A 25,384-nucleotide genomic window follows, 5' to 3' on the forward strand; every position below is an offset into this window, starting at 1 on the left:
TAAAGGCCTTTTCATAAAAATCTGGCAGACATGGTCAGACCTTGTTAAGTTGTTATTTCTGTGTAAAAGGAAGGAAGCAGAGAGAAGTTTTAAAACCTCTTTGTTTCCTTCTCAGCTCTTTGGTGTCTGCTGTGCTGCTGCTTCACTCTCTCTCTTTACAGAAAGTTGTAGAAGTTTTCAGACGTGTCACTGCTGGATGTGAGGATGGGAGCCACTTTGCTCTGTGAGCTGGGCCTATTCTGTGAGTACATCACTGACTTCTATTGTTTGATTCATACTGATCCATAAACATGTTTTAGTAAGAAGAACAGAGCATCAGTCATTTGTACCATTGCAAGTCATGTGATCAGAGGACTCTCATGTTTGTTACCAACATGGTTGTTTGTAGACTGGATTAGATTTTAGTGCACTGACTCAGATCAGAGTAGATGTAAATCTCCAAATGTTTTAAGGAGCTTGGTAAGAAAGCGACTGTACTTTAAACCCTGGTGGGATTGTTCCTTAAGAAGGTCATTAACTCACCATTGATCAAGAAATGAGACACATCATTACCAACAGTGTTTTATTTATGTTACATTTCAAATCTAACATCAACAAAACACTCACATGATTTGAGTGTCTTTAGTTTGATAATGTCTGAAGTTTCTGTCTTTATTGTAGTGCTCTGTATGCTCGTCTGCAGTGGACACGCTCAAGGTGACTGAACAGTTTTCACTTTTTCTATTTCTTCCTTTTTATTTAGCAAAGATTATTCTCAACCTGTATGACTCTACATAAATAAAGTATTAATAATCAATCAACATTCTGCCTTGAGCATAAAGTGTTTCAGATTGTCTGTTGTCTGATTGTCTGTTTGTGTTGGATTCTAGATGCTGTGCTAACTATTGAACCCAACTGGTCCAGTTATTTCATTGGAGAGTTTGTTACCTTCAAGTGTGACATGAATGAAGGAGAAGACACTGACTGGTATTACACAATCAAGAAGGATGGTCGAGAGTATGCCCCCAACAGGGAGAACAAAGACTGCACATTAGAAATTATCTCAACAGGCCACAGTGGTGAATATCAGTGCTCTGGTAGCAGGAAGGAGTCACATTATATAAAGAACAGTAATACTGTCTTTATAACTGTATTAGGTAAGTCCTCAGTGATTAATACTGCGATGATTCCTGTTAAAATACTCATCTGAATTATAAAAAATGTGTGTTTAATAAATGTTTCATTGAAAGTATTGTATTTCTTATGTGTTGGAACTTTAGCAAAGATCCTTGCATTTTACCTAACTTTGTGTTTCCTTCAACAGTGAACTGCATTAGTTTACATTCAGTGTGAATTAGTCAGGACTGAGAATGGACAAATGTTTATACTGTGCTTATTTAGAGATCTACAACCTGAATTACTGCAGCTCTGTCACCATGTTGAGACAGAAATCAGAAAAATTTAAAGTGACTTAAACTGTAGAAAAAAAAAATATATATAATGAAGACATTTGTAGATTTTATTTGGGGGGGGGGGGGGATTTAAAAAAATGATTTTTTTTAAACCTTTTATACATTTATATTGTATCAGGTGTGCATTATGTTCTCTCCTTTTTCATAACAGCAGATAAACCCAGGGCCACACTGACAGCAGGAACAACAATCATACCAGTAGGGGGCAGTGTGACACTGACCTGCTCTGTGCAGAGCTCTGATGGATGGAAATATGAGTGGTTCAGACGAACCCAAAGAACCTCTGAAGGTAAAATCAGAGATCAACAAAACAGAGATATCAGAGTATCTGAAGGAGGAATCTACAGCTGCAGAGGAACAAGAGGAAACCCAGTTTACTACACTGATAGAAGTGATGATGTCACCATTGAGAAAACCAGTGAGTTCAGTCATTTAGTTTGAAATATACATTCACTCATGATTATCAAACATACAATGTGAAGTTTTCTGTGTTGATTTCATGGTTCTGTTTGTATCTCAACTGTTAATATGTGTGAACAGTTTCCAATAAAGTTGTTGTAAAACAACAACCCAACTGGCCTCAGATATTCAGAGGTGAGACGATCACTCTGACATGTGAGGTGCAGGAAGGAGGTGAAACCACTGAGTGGGAGTATGAATGGAGAGGACCCAGGACACCCACACAGTGGACGCACAATAATGATGTGACATTCAGAGTGTCTGAGTCCAGCAGTGGAGACTACATGTGTAAGAGTCGACGCAGAGATGACTCATATTCTTCAACAGAGTGGAGTGAAGCCTTCACATTGTCAGCATCAAGTAAGTCATGTTTGTTGTGTGATCTCCATTTGACAAATGTCATAATGGTCAGCACAGGATGAATTCAATGGTCTACAAAGCATGTTACATTGTTGGTCAGACAAAGAGCTGCAGCTGATAGTAGCCTCATTGTAGACAGTTTGTCACCACTTTGTGTCATGAACCTTCAGCTGGTATAGAGACACCAATGCTGACCTGCTGCTCCATCACCTGAGGACAATAATGATATAAACAGGATAAATAAATAATATATTCAAACAAATAACAATTGATCTACAATTTCTATAAAAAGAATAAAAGTAATTCTGAACTATCATCTGATCAAATAAATAAACACACACAGACATACCACCAAAAATAGTGGTACTGTTTCTATGATTAACAGTCTCATAACTCTGAGTCACTGCCACTCACCTTTAGCAGGAGGCTGATTGAGATTGATCCCTTTAAACTCCCAGGTCCTAAAGACGGACCAGCTTATTAATCAATCTTCAAGTACTTTTTAAATACAGCAAAGAAAATATAAAACTTTCACAGCTTTGATCAAAACGATAGATGATTGATGATTACTATGAAGGTCAAACAGCATTATATCTCATGGTAACCTCTTTGGCATTGTAAAAATGTTCTTACTGGAAATGGTTGAATATGAATAGTCATGTAAAATGTGGAGTCTAGAGAATCAGTGTCAGGAATGTGATCCAAGGAGGGGAGACTAGGTGGGATTGTGAATGTGAAACAATCATTTTCAGCAAATCTCCAAATCAACATAAATTCACAATTAGTTCTGTAACAATTCTACAAGTAACACTGCAAGTAGTGTAGAACAGGAGTCACAACATGAAACCACAGAGCAGAGTCATGCTGACAGTTTCTGACAGGAAACAGAAAATCTCAATGTAAACATCAGTTTTTGTTTCTTTATATTAAGATTTCAGATCTAAAATCTGACATTTTCTAGTTTCAGGTTTTGGATGTGAAAGAAGTTCATTTATCGTTCCGTTCATCATCGGACTTGTTAGTGGAATTATTGTCGTGCTGCTGCTGATGTGTTGCTATAAACAGATAAAGGGTGAGAGACTTTCTGTTTGAAAATTTACAAGAAAAATGTTTTTTTTAATGCTGTGACACTTTTAAACAAACTGATGTAATAATCTTTGTGCTTTTTACAGAACCCTGTTGTAACAGGTTGGTGCAGCAGTTTAGTTTCATTTATATAACTTCAAATGAAACTAACTTTGAATTATTCCTCATTAAATTTTCATTATTTGTTTCAGTCTCACTCAGTCTCAGAGCACCAATCAAAGCTCTGCTTCACAACAAACATCCAACCAGAATGAAACTCAGGTTTACTCCTCTCTTCTTCATGGTGAGACCAGAAATTATTACTTTTTCTCTTTAATACAGTTTTCAACACTCAGTTTTCCAGCAAACAGTGACAAAAACAAAAAGAAATAATATTTTTCTTCCTTCTTTCTTATTTTCAATGACTTGTAGGTGATCTTTCAGTCTATGAATCAATCAGAGGCTCTGGAAACACTGGAAGTGGTACAAACAGTATAAACTTTGATAATAGCAGAGCTGTAAGAAATGTAAATATTTATTCTGACTGATCAAACTTCATTATTTCAGCAGATGAATACAACAACGTCACATCTGGATTTCAGCTTGAAGGTCTTGATAAAAGGAGTGAGTACAAGAAGCATGAAATGTAATAATTGGTCGAATGTTTTTGTAACTTGTGTCATTTTAGAGGAAGACAGTCTCCATGTTATTAAACACAATAATCCATCATCACAACAGGCAGACATGATGGCACAGAGGAGAGCTCTGACTACAATAATGTGAATCCTGAATCAGCCTCACGTACAAATGTGAACTCTACACACACTGAATCATTAGTAATCAGATTACATGTGCAGTTAAATGTGTGACATCATTGCTAAAGTTTGTGGAGCTGATGAGCTGAATCACTTTTTATACGATTGGCTTTAGTTGCGTTCTGCTGCTGTTGTGATGTCTGAATAAAATAGATGAGATCAGTTCTGTGTGATTAAAGCATGAACGTGTCAGAAAGCATCATCACATCTTTGGCAACATCATTTCTTTGTTTTTCACTTTCAAACTCGTATTTGTTCTGATTTTGTTTCAGGTCCATAAAAAGATTATTTCAACAAAACTCAAGACACACGAACAACATGAGCAACGTCAGTGTAAGCAATGACATGCTCTTGGTTTAATATCAACACTGGAAGACTGATTATATGGTTCATCTTTGTATTAAAATCCTATTGTGTTTATTTCTGTTGTAATAAGTGGAGGGTGGATGGTGTGGGACATTGTTTCCGTCAAGACACAATTTCATGATTTGGTTCTGTGAGTTTGTTTCAGTCTCTTTGTTTTATTTCTATAAGATGTTCACTCACTTCCTGCTGAATTTTACATGTTATCTTTAAAGTGTAAGAATAGATTATTTTAGTATTAGGGATTTAGTTGTATTAACGATAGTAAAGCATTATATCCGTTATTCATTTAAGTAGGCCATAGGTCAAGCTGCTAAACACTCACACATAGAGCAGACACACAGAATTGGGAGAATAAGTCAGAGGTGTATGTGAGAAGCAGAGGCGACAGAAAGGAGAACACAGTGTGCGAAGAAATGGGCAGCAAGGACACGAGAAAGGGAGACAGCAGATAGAGAGACATTAGCAGGCGCCTAGTTTTGAGAAGACAAAGGTTGTTGACCTCTGTGTGCTGTTGGGACTGCCCCAGCAGATTTTGATGATTGATGCTGAACTGTGAAAATCCCCATGTACATGTAATAAAATTAGTTGATTATTTGTTCTGAGAAAAAACAGGAATGAAATATTACACTGTCTTATGATGCATTATAGTGCTGATTTATAAGAAAACAAAAACTTATTGTCAATGTTCAGATTTTACAATGTTATTCATCACTGAGGCCATGACAGAGAACATTTTGTGTGTGATCAAATAGTTTTCTGTAGGTGATGTTTGTGTCTTTTATGCTGTTTACAGTTTGATGTGTGTAAAATAATTGTGGTGCTTTTAAAAATAATCAAATAATATCACGACAAAACGTCTTTGTTCTTCTGAGTGACCCGTGATGCTTATATGTGGATAAAAATGTCTTTTCTAACTGTCTGCTATATCCTATTTATTAATCTGCTGAAAATGACTCATGATTTCTGCCTGAGCCCCCAGAAAAGAGGAAAAGCAGCCTGTGGTTGAAGAGAAAAAGTAAATGACTTGTTTTAGCAAACAGGCAACAAGAAATGCAGACAATAACAGCACAGTGTTGTTCTCTTGACAGCTACATGCTGATATTGTCAGATATAAATATAAAGTATTTCCTTAGTTGAAGGGATAAAAGTGTCAGGTGTGCCCCTGTAGCACTGCACTTGTTCTCTGTGTGGACTGCACATTTTATATGATCTACCTGTACTAGGAAAAATACCACACTGTGACAACTGATGAAAACTCTCATTTAGAAAAATATCAGACAAAAATACAGTGCCGAATGGTACAGACAGAAAACAGCAGATATCATTGTTCAAAGGTAGGTCCTTTAAAAGACCCTTTACCAGGTATCATAATCTTGGCTGTAAAAGTGTCAGAAATCATACTGTAAGTGACAGCTTTTGCCCTTTTTCCCCCAGAAAATCCTCAGCTTTCAGTGTGGACATACAGATATAGTTCCTCTCCCATATTTCTCATGTCAGACTCTGAACACATCTTCCAAGTACAATCACTGGACTGTGTTTACAGCTGGTGGCCAATAGAGGGAGACATAATCCATTTATAATTTATTGTATCTGTCATGGTCTCCCAGTCCTCCTGGTCAACCAACACGTTCTTTTTCCTTACGAGTGTAATGAACTCGATACTTTACTTTCTGTTTCTTTCCTGTACGCACTGCTGCAGTTCCATCTAAGAAGCAACCTGGCTGTCTTAAAGGTGATGAAAATTCATTCAGAATTAGCAACACTGATGATGGTAATTATTAAAAAGTATTGGTACTGGTACCAGTAGGGGAGACCGGGGATAGTTGTAACATTTTTAAGGTAGTGGATTCAAAATGTAATGCAAAGTATTTACATGTCTCTGCTATTAAATAGTGCAGCTATTTTCTCTGCAGCACAATTACCCATTGCATGGTATGGCCTCAAACACAAAGAGTGAAATGTTACAATTAACCCCATAGTCTGGGTTAGTTGTAACATATCCTGGGGTAAAATGTAACACAATGAAATAAGGGTACTAACAAAACATTAACATGTAATCTTTGTTTATTCAACACATGAATGCACTTACATCCATTTATGTAGCTGTGTGTGTGTGTGTGTGTGTGTGTGTGTGTGTGTGTGTGTGTGTGTGTGTGTGTGTGTGTGTGTGTGTGTGTGTGTGTGTGTGTGACAGAATGCAGAAATCTAGCTTTTGAACATATTCCAACCCCCCCAAAAAAGACAAATTATGGAATTTTCTGCAACTGAATATTTCATTAATTTTGGTTGGTCTTCCTTGAGTTTGGCCTCATTGGCTCAGTGGGCATTATAACCTACAGCTCTTGCACCAATTTTGAACATAACAATGAAGCTGAAAAAATGTAGTTGTTCACCAGCATCGCAATTCCATTACTTTTTATCCTGGCTTACCTTGGTGTGGTTTGCAAAGTGCTTCAGAAAGATGAGGAAATCTGTTTCTTGCACCCATCCTGATTTATTTCCACTACCAGTACTTCCTACTGGTCCATCTCTGACACAGTGGTCTGCATAATGTATGTGTGGGAACACAAACAGTGGAGGAATTGTGTTGCCAATGTCATTACCCGCATATACAAAAGCGACCAGTGAACCTCTCTCTGCTGATGTCGTTGCCCCAACTTGTTTAATATAAGTTAAAGTAATAGTGTGGTAAGTTGTAACATCTGCATTATTGTTACAACTGACCCAGACTCCTATAGCCATGAACTAGCTAACATTACAGCCAACGACTAAAACATTAGCACTAAAGACCTACACAGAATATATCCCCATAGACATACAAATAACATAATTTAAGTTTGATGAGTTTAACTGCAAAGCAGATAATGCTATTAGAAATTGAAATAAAGTAGAAAAACTTACTTTTTGACATACAAATTACTTTTTTTCATGTTAAATTATCTGTGTTTGACAAAATGTGCTGATTTTTCACATGTGATAGCAGAACTGAATTGGGCATGTACAGGATGAGTCACATCATTTGAAACTTAGCCCTGATTGGAGAAATTGGAAGTGTTACAACTGACCCACGTTACAACTATCCCCGGTCTCCCCTATATAGGCCTGGTCTTTACTTGGTATTAGATTGATACCAAATCTTGCAGTATTGCACACGACTAATAAGTAGTGATATTAAATTCATTAAACTGATATAATTTCAGCACCATGGACAGCACACAAGGTTTTCACTGCATGAGCTGTGCTCTCTAACACGTGACTGTTTGTAGTGGTGGACAAATTTAGCTGCATGCACACATAGCTCTCTCTGTGATAGGTTAATGATTTTAATTAAAAAATATATGTATATTGATTATTGGCTGAAAGTGATTAAAATTTTTAATATTGTGACACAGTGGGTCCGCACTCTGGAAGGGAGGGGAACATCCGAAGAGGCATACGCCTGCTGAATGGCCTCCACAACCCTGTGGGACAATCGAGACTTAGACAAGGATCTGACCAGAATTCCATAGTGGAAGCTCACAAACGGCTGGTCTGACTTCCTGAACGGCCGGATAAGCAAGAAGTTCTGTGCCAAAGCACAGAGATGGCACAGGGCAACCTGGCTCCCAGCTGCCTCCTTGTGCAGGTCCCCTGTGAGGAATATTCATAACTCCACTGACTTGGACAGGTGAAATTCAGATGGGGTCGTCAGCAACAACCCAGGGTTAGGCCGGAGGATAACCCCTGTGTCACCTTCATCATTGCCTTTGGACCGACAGAGTGTGCAGCTCACAAAGAATCATGTTAACTGTGGTCTGGTGGGGGTCCAGCTGGTGGGCCGCACCAGGAGGCAAACAGCCCCCGAAGGAAGCAGTAGGCAGTCCTGGTGGATGGCGCACAAAACTCCTGCAGCATTCTCACTTTTAGATCAGGCCAGGCATGGAGCCTCTCCCTCTCAGGGTACAGGCTGTCACCCTGAGCCCTACTGGGAAAAGATGGAACAGTGACCCCCTCACCTGGAACAGGAGGTCCCTCAGAACAGGGAGCTCCGGGGGTGTCCTGGCCATGAGTGGCAGGATAACTGAAAACTAGCATGTGTGGCCAAAGAGGGGTCACCAGGATCAACTCCTCGGTCTGGACCTGGTGAAGGAATAACTGGAGGAGGGGTATGGAGGGAAGGCACAGAGAAGAGCCTGTGGTGAGGAGTGCACCAAGTTGTCTGCAGGGAGAAGAACAGATGGCAATGTGTCGATTCTCTGGGGGAAAAAACTTCTGCCCCTCTGAAGCGACTCCAGATCTGGTGGACCACCTCTGGATGGAGTCTCCACTCCTCATGGATCGGGCTCCCCTCAACATATTGTAATGTCCACTTTCATGTTCAGTGGCCCTGGCACATAAACTGCTTTCAGTGAGTAGAACCGGGTGAGCCCACTGCCACAGTCTGGTAGCTATCGTGCAGAGGAGGGGAGACCCTCGGCCCCCTTACCTGTTGATGTAGGCTACTGTGACCATGCTTTCTGTCTTGATGATAACTTGGTACCCTAACAGTCACGACAGAAACTGCTTGAGTGCCAGGATGACAGCTTGCAGCTCCAGCATATTTATGTCAGAGATGCCCAATGACTGATATAACAGCTGTAGACTGTAGAGCCCTCAGCCTCAGGAGCTGACCCACGAGTAAAGCCCAAATAGGTCTAGGCACACCCCGAAGGTCTGCTGTCAATTCGGGGTGAGGGACATGGAGGCTCTGATGGACTCCACAGTCATGCCCAGAAATTATGTGATGTGGGAAGGCTGCACATGACATGAGCAGAGCTACATGGCTGCAAAACTGTCCTTTAGTGCAGCAGAAGGATACGGCCCAATGCAGTGGGAGAAACTCTCACTCACTGGGTTAACAGCCAGTCAGCCACAGAGAGGACCCACTAGCCACGTGAACGCACTGACAGAGGTGCTCTTGGCTTCTTGGTCTTATGGGGTGCAGATGCTCTCTCAGCACAGTTTACCACACTGCTGGGTGTTATATACACTAGTGTATTCAGCTTTGCTGTAATGTTTTGATTCTGGTTCTCATCATGATGCACTTTGCTGGTGTTTTTGATTATTGATTTTGATGTTATGAAGATTAAGGGCACAACTTCACAAATCTAAATACAAACACACACACAAAGAAGAAAAAAGGAGGGTGATGATGTTTCAGATTAATATTAATTGACAGATGCCTCAGCGTGTAGACAAGAGTACATATGACATGTGAGTCTAGTGGTTCGGGTCACCCTTTAATTGTTTTCTGACCCCCCTTTGTTTCTCTGAACAGACTGTGATGACTGCATGTGTGGAAAAGACTGTTGTTGGTTTATTTTTATCTGCTGAAAATCAGACACCACAAAATTTCTGTCTGGGCCTCCAAGAAAAGAGGAAATGCAGCCTGTGGTTTCAGCCTGAAGTCTAACGTTTGTCTTCTTTAATCTCAACACAGCACAGTGGAAATGTGCAGGTATGACAATGTGTGAAAACAGGTTAAAAGTAGCTTTATTGTGGTGATGACACATGCTGGACTAAAGGATAAATAAAGCATGTGGGCATCAAGAGAAACGGTGAAAAGCTTGTTTCTCACGCTCATGTCTTTAAGAGTCTCTGCATGGACGTGCTGTAAATGTTCATTTATCTCTGAGATAAATAAAATCATCCATCACTCTCTCTGTCCACAACATCATATACAGACATGTTTTTCTTCTTACTGCAACTTCCAAACAGGCCAGTTCCTCACAGTATAACACAAAACTCCAAAGTATAATCACTGCTTTGTAACCAGCAGAGGAGCCAGTAAATCATCTAAACCTACTGATACTAATGTGTCTGTTTGGCTGCTGTTACAGAAATGGTTCCTACACCTGTGATGATGACGTCAGTGTTTGACTCCAAACTGTCTGCTGGACTCTGCAGTATCACAGAGACTTCCTGTCTTCAAGCCTCATAACATATTGATATGTACTGAAACTTTTGCACTTGTGTTAACATATAAACTGCAAATAACATAAAAACATGAAGTAACATCTTAATGTATTTTACCTTTCCCACAGAAAAGTGGAGGGAAGGAGAAACACACCTGCTGTAAAACAATCTAAAACACTTCGATATTGACATGTTTGTGAGTATGTGTAGATGATACTGCAACAAACCTTAATCAAAGGTTATCTTTGTAAGAAAGTGTTTGACAGAATAAGAATAGATGCTGTGTTTGCAGGCTTTAACTATTACTAATATTATAGACTGTATATTGAGATTGAGAAGTGAGAAACTGAGGTACACCTTATTCTCATATGGAGGGGATTAGCCAATCACAAAGTTACCACACCTTAAAGCATTCACTGCTGTGTTGTCCTTTTGGACTCTAATGTGGGCGGAGCCTATAGTAGCTTTCATAGTGTGACAGATGAGGTCCAACTAGACAGGTTATGGAGAGACAGACAACCATTCATGTTCACATTCACACCTGCAGGCAATCATTGGAATCACCAGTTAACATAATAATATATGACTTTGGACTCTGGGGAGAAGTCAGACAGGTAGAGGGAGAAGATGCAAACTTCACACAAACAGCCCAGCTGGTGGATTCAAACCAACAACTTTCTTCCTGTGAGGCAACAGTATGAACCACAGTCATCCAGCTCATGGTGGTCTAAGAAGTTTGGAAGGAAAGTGACTAAACTTCTTTACATTTCTGGAAGACGTGTCACCTCTCATCTAAGAGGCTCTTTGACTTCTAAAAATAAAACAGTAAAGAGTCTCAGGTATTTTAACCTTAGTGAGGGTTTTATTTCAAGTGGGTCAAAGACCCACAATTAATCACTACATCACATGAGCCAAGCTGTGAAAAAAGGTGTGGGTCATTATAGACCTATAAGTTTTTGGAGTTAAAAAACACATTCATGAATCAAAGCTAATCAGTGTTCTGTGTTTGGCTTATTTAGTGATTCAAAAATACAAAAGAGTGGCAGCACAAATAAAAGTTTTCAGTTTGACTGTTGTTTTAGGTTCAGTGCTGCCATCTTGGATTGCTAACTCACAGTCTGTGTGTCTGCTCAGACTTTCCAAGCGGTAAATGTGAGTTGTGTTCCACAAAAAAACTTTTCGACTGGTAACTCAGAATTTCCAACTTCTGTCTTATTCAAAAACTATCACCAGAGATTTGGGGTAAGAACACTTTGAGACCTTTCCTCCCCCCATCATGTGACCTACTGAGGTCACCTGAGGAAAGTACCATGGACGGGTTGTGGCACAAGGAAGGGATCTCAAAACTACATTGTAGGTGACTGACAGCTGATGCCATAAGGCACCACCTCTGGTCATTCACAGTGGACATAGATGTACTTTTTCACTCCTCTTTCAAACCGTCAGTATTTTCTGTTCAAAATGTGAACACTGGCACCTTCGTATGAGTGATATTTGATATGATATTGGAAGCAGATGAAACTAAATAAATATTTTGAGATCATTGTCTGTCCATAATCACGGAGAGTGAGTGAGTGTGGTGGCCAGAAACTGAAAACAATACATTTTGGGAAGACAGCATTCATGTATGGCACAATAAATGTCTGTGGATGTTCAGAAACATTTGCTGATAAGATGACTCAAGATAAAATATTTCAGCTTTATGATGACCACACGGGACACTGCACAAATCACATAAAAGAATAAAACTAAATAATAATAATAAAACATAATTATGAGCTGGTAAAATATGTCACCTGACCTGAAACAACAGAAGGTAAGAAGCAAACACAAGAAGCAAGCCTGCATGTTTGCAGTGGACAGGAAATGTGAACACGTCACATGACTGCTGTGGTCAAAGCTACAGGAGCTGTTTGAGGTTTGTATAAAAGGAAAGGAAGCACAGAGAGGCCACAGTCAGAAGAAACACTCTGGTCTTATCTGTATTAAATGCAGCTTCTCTTTTTATTATTGATGTAAAGTCAAAGTGTTTGAGATCAGCTGAGGATCAGAGTGCAGCAGGGCTGGATGTGAGGATGGGGCACTCTTTGCTCTGCATGACGGGGTTATTGTGTAAGTACATTTGTGACATTGTTCGAATGGCACTGATTAATGAAAGTGTTTCTCATGTGTGAGAATTAGAGTGTATCACTGGTTTGAAGTGTTTATCTGAGAGTTTGAACAAAGCATATTTGTGATGTTTATGAAAGTTACAGACAAATGTTGGCTGGTTCCTTGGTTCAGTTTAGTCTGAGTATCGTGTTGGATACATCGCTGCTTGTTGCACTTGACTCATTGTTGTGTACAAGTTCATATATTCAAGTTTTTTTAAACTTGTTACTAGATTATAGTTAATTTGCATAGAAATATTTTGATGAGCAGTAACTGTGTCATGTGAAAATTAATCTTTAAAAAATTACTTTAGTTGATCTTGATTTTGATTTTCTGTCAGTTTGACCCTGATGATGTTTAATCTTTACTTTAGTGCTCGGTTCTCTCTTCTACATTAATGCTGAAGGTGAGAAATGTTTCTTTCATTTCTTCACATTGATATAATATGTATAATTTTAATCTGATATTTTATATTTCATGCACCATTTTAAATCACATTCTGTTTCTCTGTTTGTGCATCGTTTTATTTAAGATACTAAATGAGTTTATAAACAGTGAGTGAGTTAAATCCTGCAGGTCTGTGCAGTCACTCTGTGGTTTTACTCAGAATATTAATTAACTGCTTTAATTTGTTTCATAAAAACACATCTTATTATTTTCAAGTCCAAATGTCACCAGGATGCAGTAAATCTTTTGACTCTTAACAGCAGCAATAAAAATCAGTTCAGCTTCAAAATGACTTTATGCTTCCATCAATCTCTAACTTGATGTGTTTATGTGAACAGTTCCCAATAAGCCCACCGTGATCCTCGAACCATCCTGGCCTCAGATATACAGCAGTGAGACAGTCGCTGTCAGATGTGAAGGAAGTCAGTCGCTGTTTGTATGGAGAGATGGCACATTAATCAGACCTCGAACATCTGAATACAGAATCATCAGAGCTACTGAGTCTGACAGTAGAGGATACAGCTGCTGCACCGTGAGTCTTTCAGTCTGCAGTGACATCATCACACTGACTGTATCATGTAAGTTGGACACATTTCATTGAGTCATATTGTTCTTTGTTTTAGTTTAGTAACAAAATCAGAGAAAATCGTAACAAACATTAAACACAGATGTGATGATCTCAGTTTCTTCAGTACCTGCACATGTGTAGTTTCCACCACTGCAGCTCAGAATTATGACACAATTATTTTGTTTTTATAATTTATTTGAAGTTGTGGATCAAACATGATCAATAAATACAGAATGAGCAGAGCTGCTGTCTGACGATGGAAAATACAGATGCTGAAAAAAGAAAAGGCTGATCATCAACAGAGAAGAGTTCTGTTATCACATCACAGCCCTGGTTGGGGTCGGGGATAGCATACAGTATGAAAAACATCTGTGTGAATTATGACTGATAAATGCTGCTGACTGTGCACTGGTTATGCATCTTTATGCATATATATTTATGTGATCATGATCCTTAAAACAAACATTTAAATAAAAAACAGATTAACAAAAAATCTGAAAATAAGAGTGACCACAATCAACTGGCCTCAGATCAGCTAACAGTGTATAGTTCACCTGTCTCTGCATTTAGGAGTACAGTTTGGTGGCTGAGCATAAAAACAGTCTCACCTGATTCTTGATTCACTCTGATAAAGTTTTCATCATGTTATATACATCCAGTGTTAGCTCCTGGCTCTCTAGCTGGCTAACAGTTAGCTGAGATACCTGTGCTGTCCTCATGTGTGCTGCTGCCAGTTGTTGATTCTCATCAAATTTGCTTTGAAGTCACTTTTTGTTTTTGTGCTGTTGGTGCCTGTTTGTAACAAGTGTGATGATCACACTGAGATCAGGGACCGACCTACCTGAGAAACCTGAGATCTATTATTGAACTCCATCCATCTTCTTAACCCATCATCCAGGGTCGTGACCTATTAAGCACTTACTGAATTAAAAAAATACATAAATTGTAAATTAATAAAAATAAATTGGATTTTTTTAAAATTACTATTGAGTTTTTATGTTGAAATCTTTATTTGTTATATAGCAAAGTTTTTCTTGAAGAAACTGACAGTCTGATGTTTGTCTTTCCTGTAACATCAACAGCAAGTAAACCCAGAGTCACACTGACAGCACAAAGTTCAGTCATACCAGCAGGGGGCAGTGTGACACTGAGCTGCTCTGTGGAGGGCTCTGCTGGCTGGAAGTTTGACTGGTTCAGACGTGATTCAGAGTTTTCTGGAGCTCAGAAAATAGGAGCTGGAACATCAGAGCACACGATCAGTATTTCAGAAGGAGGCATCTATTACTGCAGAGGAGGGAGAGGAGATCCAGTTTTCTCCACAGAGGACAGTGCTGCAGTTACAATTCAGAAACAAGGTGAGGGTGAAATTTTGTTGTGAAATAAAACGAAACATCATGATTAAACTGAAGTAGCAATTAATTTATGATTTTTTTCAGTTTAATATTTGTGTTTATTTGTTTGTTAGGGAAAGTTTGGGCTGCTGTGAAACTGCAGCACAGCTGGTCTCAGATATTCACTGGTGAGACAATCACTCTCAGATGTGAGATTCAGGGAGGTGAAGGAAAGGTGTGGAAATATGAATGGACAGCACCCAACACAAACAGCCCTCCAACATCCAGTGAATACAGGATCAGCAGAGTTTCAGTGTCCCACAGTGGAGACTACAGATGTCGGGGTAGCAGTGACTATCTCTTAACAGGATGGAGTGATGCCTTCAGACTGACAGTTTCATGTGAGTTGGACCATGATTCATGCTGACATTTCATGTTTTCATGTTTACATCTGTCTTAACAGGAAAACTCCAACAATGATCCAGCTGTCTGCAGGCAGCTCAGGACAACAGTTTTTCTCACTGTGCAAACAGAAAGGAGAGACACCATGGAGGCTCTTAAAATATCAGCAATGTAAAGAGGAATGTACAGAGATGACAGTTTGATAAGAGAATGATAAATCAGTGAAATCTTTAGTTTGTTAAACAGTCTAATGTGTCACATGCAGGGAAACTAATTAATTTTTGTGTTTGTAGATAAATTACTCTGTGAATGTTTAAAGTGTGATTATTTCTGTAAGAAATGTATTCATGTTGATGATTTAATTTGTTTAATGGTTTTGTTTCTTCAACAGCAAGTAAACCCAGAGCCACACTGACAGTACAAAGTTCAGTCATACCAGCAGGGGGCAGTGTGACACTGAGCTGCTCTGTGGAGGGCTCTGCTGGCTGGAAGTTTGACTGGTTCAGACGTGATTCAGTCTCTTCTAAAGCTCAGCTCATGAGAGGAAATGAAGCAAACAGTGTCTCACAAGGAGGTCTGTACCACTGCAGAGGAGGGAGAGGAGATCCAGTTTACTACACAGAGGACAGCAGTGTCGTCACAGTTGTGGAGACTTGTGAGTTTTAAACTTTCTGTTATTTAAGTTTCTCATGTGTTTCATACAAATGTAGAAATAAACATTGTGGCATCAACTCCAAAAAAACCTGCACATTTATCGCTCATTAGCTGCTGTTAGTCTTTAAATTGTATTGTATTAAATATTTTTGGCCTCTCTCTTTAAATGCTTCTTCACCTTAAACTGACTTTAAGTGGACATGAAAGACTGTGTATTAAGCCACAGAGCCATTAAACAAACAAACAAACAAACAAAAATAAAGGTTAATCCTGAACATGTTGTCATCCGAGGTCATCAACAGCTCAGCTAACATCAGGTCAGATCAGGGTCGGTAACCCGCGGCTCTTCCGCCCCTCAGCTGTGGCTCCCGCAAGCTTTGGGTGAAAAAATGAAAAATAAAAGTCCCACACAACATCCCCAACATCTGCAGGAGGAAGTTTACAGAGTGAGAAAAAGAAAAGTGTGTTTATAGCAGCAGCTACTGCAGCCAGAGAGAGTCTGACAGGCCCAGCTGTGAGCCACATGTTAGCATCCAGCTGTTCACTGTGTTCACCGCCTCCAGAGGAAGAAAGTGTGCTGCTGTGACCTTCCCACGCCTCTCTCCATCTCTGCACTTTGCTATAAGTTGACCCAGAGCAGAAAGCTAGTTAGCAGCTACGAGCCAAACTCAGAACACGGAGCATCAGCCAGAGGTCTCCGTGGGTCAGAGCCGTGGATCTGGAGATAAACCTGCCGTTCTGACACTCATGTCAACACGACAAAGTCTGCTTTCCATAAGGAGACAAATTTGTGTTGAAAGTATTACAAACACACACGACATGATCAACAAGCAATGATTTGTGGCTTGAAAGCAGCTCACATTTGTGGATCTGTGTGAAGCTGGCAGTTAAATTAGACTCAAAACCCCACGTGGGCACGAGACGTGATCTGTGCGTGTCAGGTGATTCGTCCACATGTATTTAAGGTGTTGTGAGCTGTGTATTATCACCAGATATGCTGTTATTGTGCAATAAATATCTTTATGTTTTCGACCCTGAGCTGATGTATTTTATACTCAGGGCTGCCCGTGGCTGCATGAAAACAACAGAAGATGATCGCTCATTGAAACGGACTGAAGACATAATTATATACAAATAGTTTTCATGATTATTCTTCTTATTTTACAATTATTGGACCACAGCTACATTTTATTTACTTATTCTGAACTCAAACAGACCTGCAGAATGATGCTTTATTTAAAGTAGGCCTGCACAGGCCTGTGCTGTTTTTCTCCTCTTTAAAGTTTTTGTTAAAAAGTTCTTAAAAGGTAAAAAAGCTCGTCTTCTTATTAAGACATCTTGTGTTGTATTAAGTATATTTATTATCATCTCTGAATTATGGACGATGAATTTTAAAGAAAGAAATCTGAAAAACAATCTGGACGTTAAAATTTGTGCCTCAATGATCAGCAGTTACTCAGGTTTGTGTCGACACATTTGTACAATAGTTTGTGTGAACTGGAGACCTGAAAAGTTGCACACAAATCACTGCACACATCTGTAAATCTTACTTTCTGCTTGTGAATCATATTATACACAGTTGTACCACTTTCAAGGTAAATTTGTTGCCATAAAAACAAGGATATACTGTCCACCTTCACTCCCTGTCTCTGTAGCTGTAAGTGGTTCTTCAAAGGGAAAATGCAGCTGTTAGCTGTAATGTTAGGATTTGTAGATCACTTTATAAATGTGGAGTGTGTGGAGAACAGGCTGTGTGAGTCAGATACACCAGTGGGCCACCACACACGTGTACCACACGGTAAATAAATGTAAACACTGATTTTTAAATCCAACTTCATTTACAGTCAAAATGTCACCAGGATGCAGTAAATCTTTCTCCTCTGAACAACAGCAAAAAGAAAATCAGGCTTCAAAATAACTTTATGTTTCTATTTGTCTCTAACTGGATATTTTTCTGTGAACAGTTCCCAGTAAGCCCACTGTGACCCTGCAGCCATCCTTGACTCAGATATACAGCGGTGAGACAGTCACTGTCAGATGTGAGATTCAGGGAGGTGAAGGAGCTCAGTGGACGTATGAATGGAGAGCAGCCAAGTTAAACACACCTCCAACATCCAATGAATACAGAATCATCAGAGCTACTGAGTCTGACAGTGGAGGATACAGCTGCCGGGGCAGAAGGGACTATTTCTTCTCAGAGTGGAGTGATATCATCACACTGACTGTATCATGTAAGATCTTTCATCCAGATTATTTCAAATTACTTATTGTGTTAATCTAACCTTTAATTGGGAAAATGAGTCATCTGCCTATTAAATAAAATCACAAATCAGATGTTAATTTATTTATTTTTTATTCTAGTAACTTTCAAACATGATAACAGACAGTTTGTGTTTATATTACAAAACTGATCATTTAACCATTTGTGGACAGGCTGCAGTCTTCAGTGTCCATGAACAGCATCAACATGCTGGTTCAGACGTTTCTTCTCAGGGTAGAAATTATTTCTTTTCTTCTTGTATAAAAATATTTTTAATGTTAGTTTTAATTCAAAATTAACATGTAACACATATAAACATCAAAGAAAAAGCAAGTGAATGTTTCAGTTCAACAAGCGCTCCAGTCAGACATTAAACTTCAGTAACACTGTGCAGTTATGAAACTTTAATCTGAGTCAAACTGATTTAATCAGCATTAAATAAATCAATGAAATAAACATCACCCCACAGATACAACCTCAGTGAATTATGTCCAGTGTTCACTCAGTGTGGGTGTTAAAACTGTGTGACTGGAGTCGTGCTTTGTGGCATCGAGAGCTCAAAACACTCCGTCAGCAACAAACTGACCATGGATTAAAAAAGTACACTTAGTGACAGACAAACAGGGTATTTTAAAACTTTACTTATACTCGATAGCACTATAGTTGCTGCTTGTGAATTGAAATGCATTCTGGGATACCTGGCTGCCTCACGTCCACAGTACCACCACTTCATCGCAGTCGATTGTCTAGTATTGATCTGTGCTGACTTACTCTACATGGTAACCAATCAGATGTTAGACGAGCTGCAGTGGCAGCGTTAAACAAGACCCTCCACAGGTTGATCACATTTTGGCAAGTTTGGTCTCACGAGGAACACAAACTCCATCTTTAGCTGAATTAAACTCAAAGGACTCCTGTGTGGTTTTATTTTATTGGAGACTTCATTGGAGTCTGTCAGCCTCTCTGATTGTTCAGTTTTTCTCTGTAAATAAGGTGTTTACATTATTCAAAATTACATTTAAGATCATAGAAAACTACATGAACTTGATGTTGGAACCATGTCAGCGATGGTCACGGTGCTCGAACAATAACAGACACCATTCAGTGTAGTGTGATTTTAGACTATTATTAAAGGGAAATGTAGAGAGGACACAAACAAACTGACTGTGGTGATGTATGGGTGTTCATGTGGTGATAGGGTTTGCCAGCAGGGAGCGCTGTATGTGAGAGGGCTCATGAATGCCTCCAGGGGCATTGCCTCCATAAAAGAAGACTGGTTTGTGAATGGTGAATAAAATGTTTGGAGCAGTAGCTCACAAAAGACAAGTGGATGCTGTGTTATTTTTCAAAGCTCTACGAAGACAACACACTGACCAGGGATTAAACATGGATGAAGTACTTTGTATTTCTAAGATTTGTCTTTGAATAGATGAAGAATAAGTCAGAGGGAATCTGTAGTGTAGTTGTGCATGAAGACCGTCTAATGTGTCACATGCAGGTAAATGTTTTCTGTTTGGTGCTAGAAGCTAAATGACTGAGTGAATGTGTAAAGTTTGATCATTACTATTAAGCACTACTGAAAAAAACAACAAATTGCATATTTCTAAAATGATTCTTGAATTTTTTTACTTTCTCTTTAAAATCTTTATTTATTGTAACAAAGTTTTTCCTGAAGCAACTGACAGTCTGATGTTTGTCTTTCCTGTAACATCAACAGCAAGTAAACCCAGAGCCACACTGACAGCACACAGTTCAGTCATACCAGCAGGGGGCAGTGTGACACTGAGCTGCTCTGTGGAGGGCTCTGCTGGCTGGAAGTTTGACTGGTTCAGACGTGATTCACAGTTTTCTGGAGCTCAGAAAATAGGAGCTGGAACATCAGAGCACACGATCAGTATTTCAGAAGGAGGCATCTATTACTGCAGAGGAGGGAGAGGAGATCCAGTTTTCTCCACAGAGGACAGTGCTGCAGTTACAATTCAGAAACAAGGTGAATGTTTATAGTTTTTTTCTGAAATGCAACAAATTCATGTTTAAATTAAAGTAAGACTCAATATATTTAAATGTATTTTTGCTCCCACATGATTTGTTTCTGTTTATTTGTTTGTTGAACAGTTTTGGCTGCTGTGAAACTGCAGCACAGCTGGTCTCAGATATTCACTGGTGAGACAATCACTCTCAGATGTGAGATTCAGGGAGGTGAAGGAAAGGTGTGGAAATATGAATGGACAGCACCCAACACAAACAGCCCTCCAACATCCAGTGAATACAGGATCAGCAGAGTTTCAGTGTCCCACAGTGGAGACTACAGATGTCGGGGTAGCAGTGACTATCTCTTAACAGGATGGAGTGATGCCTTCAGACTGACAGTTTCGTGTGAGTTGGACCATGATTCATGCTGACATTTAATGTTTTCATGTTTACATCTGTCTTAACAGGAAAACTCCAACAATGATCCAGCTGTCTGCAGGCAGCTCAGGACAACAGTTTTTCTCACTGTGCAAACAGAAAGGAGAGACACCATGGAGGCTCTTAAAATATCAGCAATGTAAAGAGGAATGTACAGAGATGACAGTTTGATAAGAGAATGATAAATCAGTGAAATTTTTAGTTTGTTAGACAGTCTAATGTGTCACATGCAGGTAGGGATGGGAATGGATAAGAATTGATTGATTCTCATTGGCTCCACTTTGAGAGTCGCCACCATCTCTAAGCAGAATATCAAAGACATTCATGCAGATTAGAGGCTGTGAGGTCAAATGTTTGTGCATGTTGGAGGTATTTCCCCTCTTTGTTGGGATCATTACTGGAAAAAAGTAAAGCAAAAAAGTTCTTACACAAAATCAGCACAAAGAGACCTTACATCGGTTGTCATGGTGATTCTACAGTAGAAACATGAACAGGTAGAAATGGAGCTGCAGCCTGACTGCTCATCAGTTTGTTAGGATGAAGTTCATCACTCTTGGTTATTGGCTAGCTTAGCATTAGCATGCTGTCCTTGCAGGTGCTTTAAAGAGCTCCAACAAAAACTACTTTGTTTCTGTTTGTAGATAAATTAATCAGTGAATGTTTAAAGTTTGGTCAGTGCTGTAACAAGTTTATTCTTGAGGGTGTTTTAATGTTTTACTTATTTTGTTTCTTCAACAGCAAGTAAACCCAGAGCCACACTGATAGCACAAAGTTCAGTCATACCAGCAGGGGGCAGTGTGACACTGAGCTGCTCTGTGGAGGGCTCTGCTGGCTGGAAGTTTGACTGGTTCAGACGTGATTCAGTCTCTTCTAAAGCTCAGCTCATGAGAGGAAATGAAGCAAACAGAGTTATTAGTGTCTCACAAGGAGGTCTGTACCACTGCAGAGGAGGGAGAGGAGATCCAGTTTACTACACAGAGGACAGCAGTGACGTCACAGTTACAGAAACTCGTGAGATTAAAAATTTTATTTCTGCCAAACTGAGAGATGTTATTTTGTGTTCTGTGCTAACAATTTTATTCAACAACGGTGAGTTTATTAAACCTGATATGAGAGACAACTCCTGACAAATAGAAGAATTTATTCCGTCTTATTTTTTTTTTTATCTTCATGTTTCTTTTTGTCTCTAACTGGATATTTGTCTGTGAACAGTTCCCAGTAAGCCCACTGTGACCCTGCAGCCATCCTGGACTCAGATATACAGCGGTGAGACAGTCACTGTCAGATGTGAGATTCAGGGAGGTGAAGGAGCTCAGTGGACGTATGAATGGAGAGCAGCCAAGTTAAACACACCTCCAACATCCAATGAATACAGAATCATCAGAGCTACTGAGTCTGACAGTGGAGGATACAGCTGCCGGGGCAGAAGGGACTATTTCTTCTCAGAGTGGAGTGATATCATCACACTGACTGTATCATGTAAGATCTTTCATCCAGAGTATCTAAATAAGGAAAAAGCACTTCTTCTTTCTTACAGCTTTATAACTGTCTTTCATGTTGGTCAGTAAAATGTTTAGTTTTTATTCCAACAACAAAAACCTGAACAGCAGCTTTTTATTCACAGTGAAGAGAACAAAACATATGAGAGTAACTTCTCTGCTGTGCAGCTCTAATACATGAAAGATGAAATGCAGAACAAATGCTGAATCTGTCTCAGCTGCTCCACCACATCCACTAAGAAACATTAAATCCACTGATTGTTCCTCATGTGTGTTTTTAACTTAGAAATGCAGCAAATTAAATATGAAAGATTAGTGTTGTGTTTGTGTGATAGTTGTACAGTTTGTTGCAGCTTCACCATTAAAGTTATGTGATATTTATTATTTCCATATTTCCACCAAGTTATTTCAACTGGTTTGATTCAGTCATTGACTTTTGTTCTTTTTCTAAACTGAACTGCAGATAAACCAAAGGCCAAACTGAGAGCTGATAACACAGCTGTTCCAGTAGGGGGCAGTGTGACCCTGACCTGCTCTGTGAACCCATCATCATCATCTGGATGGAAATACTGCTGGTACAGAGATGAGAAATCCTCTGAAGCCCTGACCACACAAGATGCAGTTTTCCACTCAAATGGACAAATCAGTGTCTCACAGGAAGGACTCTACAGGTGCAGAGGAGGAAGAGGAAACCCAGTTTACTACACAGAGGACAGCCAGTCAGTCAGGATTGGGAAAACTGGTCAGTTTAACATGAAGTCAAATAAACTCCTGATTAAGGAGGAAGATGAAGAACAAAAGGCATTAACATTTTTGACATTCATGTGTTTTTATTGTACTTTCTTGAACAGTAACAGCCTCAAACAGACCTGTTGTGACTCTGTATCCAAACTGGTCTGAGATATACAGAGGAGAGACGATCACTGTCAGATGTGAGATCCATGGAGGAGACACTGAGTGGGATTATGAGTGGGAAACAAACAGCAGGATAAAAGCTCCAAATCAAAATGAATACAGGATTAGATCTGCTTCATCATCCAACAGTGGAAACTATCGCTGTAAGGGCAGAATGAAAAGTTCACAGCATGAAACAACAGAGTGGAGTGATTCAGTCACACTGACAGTTTCTGACAGTAAGTAGAGTCATAGTTCATTTAACCTGGAAATAGAAACAGTTTGTAAAAATGTGTTTTTATTAGTACATGTTGAGATATTTGACATGTTTAGATAGTCTCACTCTTAAAGTTCATCATAAATATTTGTGAGTCAACATTTTAGTGACATTGAATTCAGAGTTAAGAGACGAAAGATTGAGAGCAAATCTTTGTTGAACAGATGAACCCCGTCCTGTCCTCACTGTGTCTCCATCATGGCTGAGTCCTGGAGCCTCAGTAACTCTGAACTGTGAGGTTGAACATCCGTCTGCAGGATGGAGCTTCTACTGGTATAAAGCTGTTCCTGATCTATCAGAGAAATCCTCCAGTTATGAGCTGCTACCTGATGGCAGTGGGACTGCACAGGACTCCTACATCATTCATGGACAGACACACACAGCAGGATATGTGTGCAGAGCTGGAAGAGGAGACCCAGAGTATCACACTGATCACAGTCGACCAAAGTTTGTCTGGTCTGCAGGTCAGTTTGAGGAATTTTAATCTTCATGTTGATAATTTGAAAGTCTGTAAATATGGCTGCATGACTATCAGGACTCCTGTGAACCACACAGAAGTCAAATGTATATTTCCACTGTGATATTTTTAATGCTAACATCTGTGAGCTTTGTCTCTTCACTGCATGTTGTTTCCAGATGTTCATTCAGCAGCGTCTCTCACAGTGAGTCCTGACAGAGTGCAACACTTCACCTCTGACTCTGTCTCACTGACCTGTGAGGGAAACTTCACTGAGTGGAGAGTGAGGAAGTTCTCTGAGGACGGCCGACTGTACTCTGACTGTAGGAGAATGACTGGATCCACATGTGACATCAACACATCAAAGTCAGATACTGCAGTGTACTGGTGTGAGTCTGGATCAGGAGAGTTCAGCAGTGCAGTCAACATCACTGTACAGAGTATGTTATTATACATTTACTACTTGGATTTGAATGATTTAGATGTCACATGAACATTTGTCCCAGCTTTGCTGTATGTGAAGTCATTTTATCTGGAGAAAAATAGCAGTTTTTAAATACACAAGATCAGATCTTCATGATGAACATTTGTACAATCTGTTCTTATTATTGTTTGTCAGCTTTTTCTCAAAGTGTGCATCAGCTGATGTGACTGAAACAATTGTGTGTGATTGTGTCACAGATGATGGTAATGGTCCTATCCTGGTGAGTCCTGTTCATCCTGTGACTGAGGGAGCTTCTGTTAGTCTGAGCTGCAGTTTGAGAACACAAAAAATACTTTCCAATGTGTTTTTCTATCACAATGACAAACTTATTCAAAATGATCCCCGAGGGGAGCTGAAGATCTCTGCAGTGTCAAAGTCTGATGAAGGTTTCTACAAGTGTCAGTACTCAGGAAGAGAGTCAGCACAGAGCTGGATGTCAGTTAAAGGTGAGCAGGATCAAAACATCTGATGGAGTTTTCTAAACCAATGACTGAGAATGAACATTAGATTGTCTGATTTAAGTCTCAAAGTCAATCTGCTCTATTTTATAAATGCATTTATTTATAAGATTATAATTTATTAATAATTAATTTCTGTTATCTGTTACAGTAACTGTGTCAGCAGCTGACAGCTCTTCATCTCCTGTGTGGTTGATGGTTGGACTGGTTTGTGGAGTCTCTCTCATTATTATTCTCCTGCTCTTGTTGTGTCGCTGCAGACAGTCCAAGTGTAAGAGCCTCTTTTCTATTTTTATTATTATTATTCATATTACATTAGGAATCTTTCAGGGTTACTAAACTAAATGACGACTTTATTGTAGAAATTAAACTCAGTACGAATCCAAATTTAAATAAAAGTTGGAAACCACATTTCTATAATTCTTAGGAAAACAAACTATGAGGAAAGATGTGACAAAGCAAAGGAAAACTGAGGCAGTTTATAAAACACATGATAATGAGATGATGAGTAACAGGTGTTAACTAACTAACTAAAGCCTCTTTTCCATTAGTAATTACTCAGATCGACTGGTTTTCCATCACGCTCAAGTACCACCTAATGTGTGTGGTCATCGTCATAGTGACGTGGTCGAGCACCCCATGA

At 39.4% G+C, this 25,384-nt stretch overlaps 2 protein-coding genes and 1 long non-coding RNA gene across 3 annotated transcripts; all 3 read left to right on the plus strand.

The window, feature by feature from the left end:
• The first annotated feature begins 204 nt into the window (after window positions 1–204).
• On the plus strand, window positions 205–18,343 carry LOC113013650 (Fc receptor-like protein 5). The gene is made up of 7 exons (XM_080298438.1): window positions 205–241; window positions 661–696; window positions 870–1,136; window positions 1,603–1,869; window positions 1,992–2,270; window positions 15,741–16,004; window positions 17,968–18,343. Exons 1-7 carry the CDS (start codon window positions 205–207, stop codon window positions 18,282–18,284), a joined length of 1,467 nt encoding a protein of 488 aa, XP_080154564.1. The 3' UTR covers window positions 18,285–18,343.
• On the plus strand, window positions 3,237–5,435 carry LOC145425420 (uncharacterized). The gene is made up of 6 exons (XR_013906106.1): window positions 3,237–3,342; window positions 3,443–3,458; window positions 3,548–3,639; window positions 3,768–3,959; window positions 4,074–4,136; window positions 4,423–5,435. It is a non-coding gene; the product is annotated as an uncharacterized LOC145425420 (long non-coding RNA).
• Window positions 18,344–19,498: 1,155 nt separating the features above from the next.
• On the plus strand, window positions 19,499–25,384 carry LOC145423182 (Fc receptor-like protein 5). Its single transcript, XM_080295395.1, has 8 exons — window positions 19,499–19,550; window positions 20,379–20,639; window positions 21,885–22,151; window positions 23,507–23,806; window positions 23,979–24,236; window positions 24,484–24,729; window positions 24,908–25,012; window positions 25,293–25,384. The coding sequence occupies exons 1-8, from the start codon at window positions 19,499–19,501 to the stop codon at window positions 25,382–25,384; spliced, it is 1,581 nt and encodes a 526-aa protein (XP_080151521.1).

The sequence above is a fragment of the Astatotilapia calliptera genome, chromosome 3 (assembly GCF_964374335.1).
Source record: "Astatotilapia calliptera chromosome 3, fAstCal68.1, whole genome shotgun sequence".
In the NCBI taxonomy this organism is placed as follows: Eukaryota; Metazoa; Chordata; class Actinopteri; order Cichliformes; family Cichlidae; genus Astatotilapia; species Astatotilapia calliptera.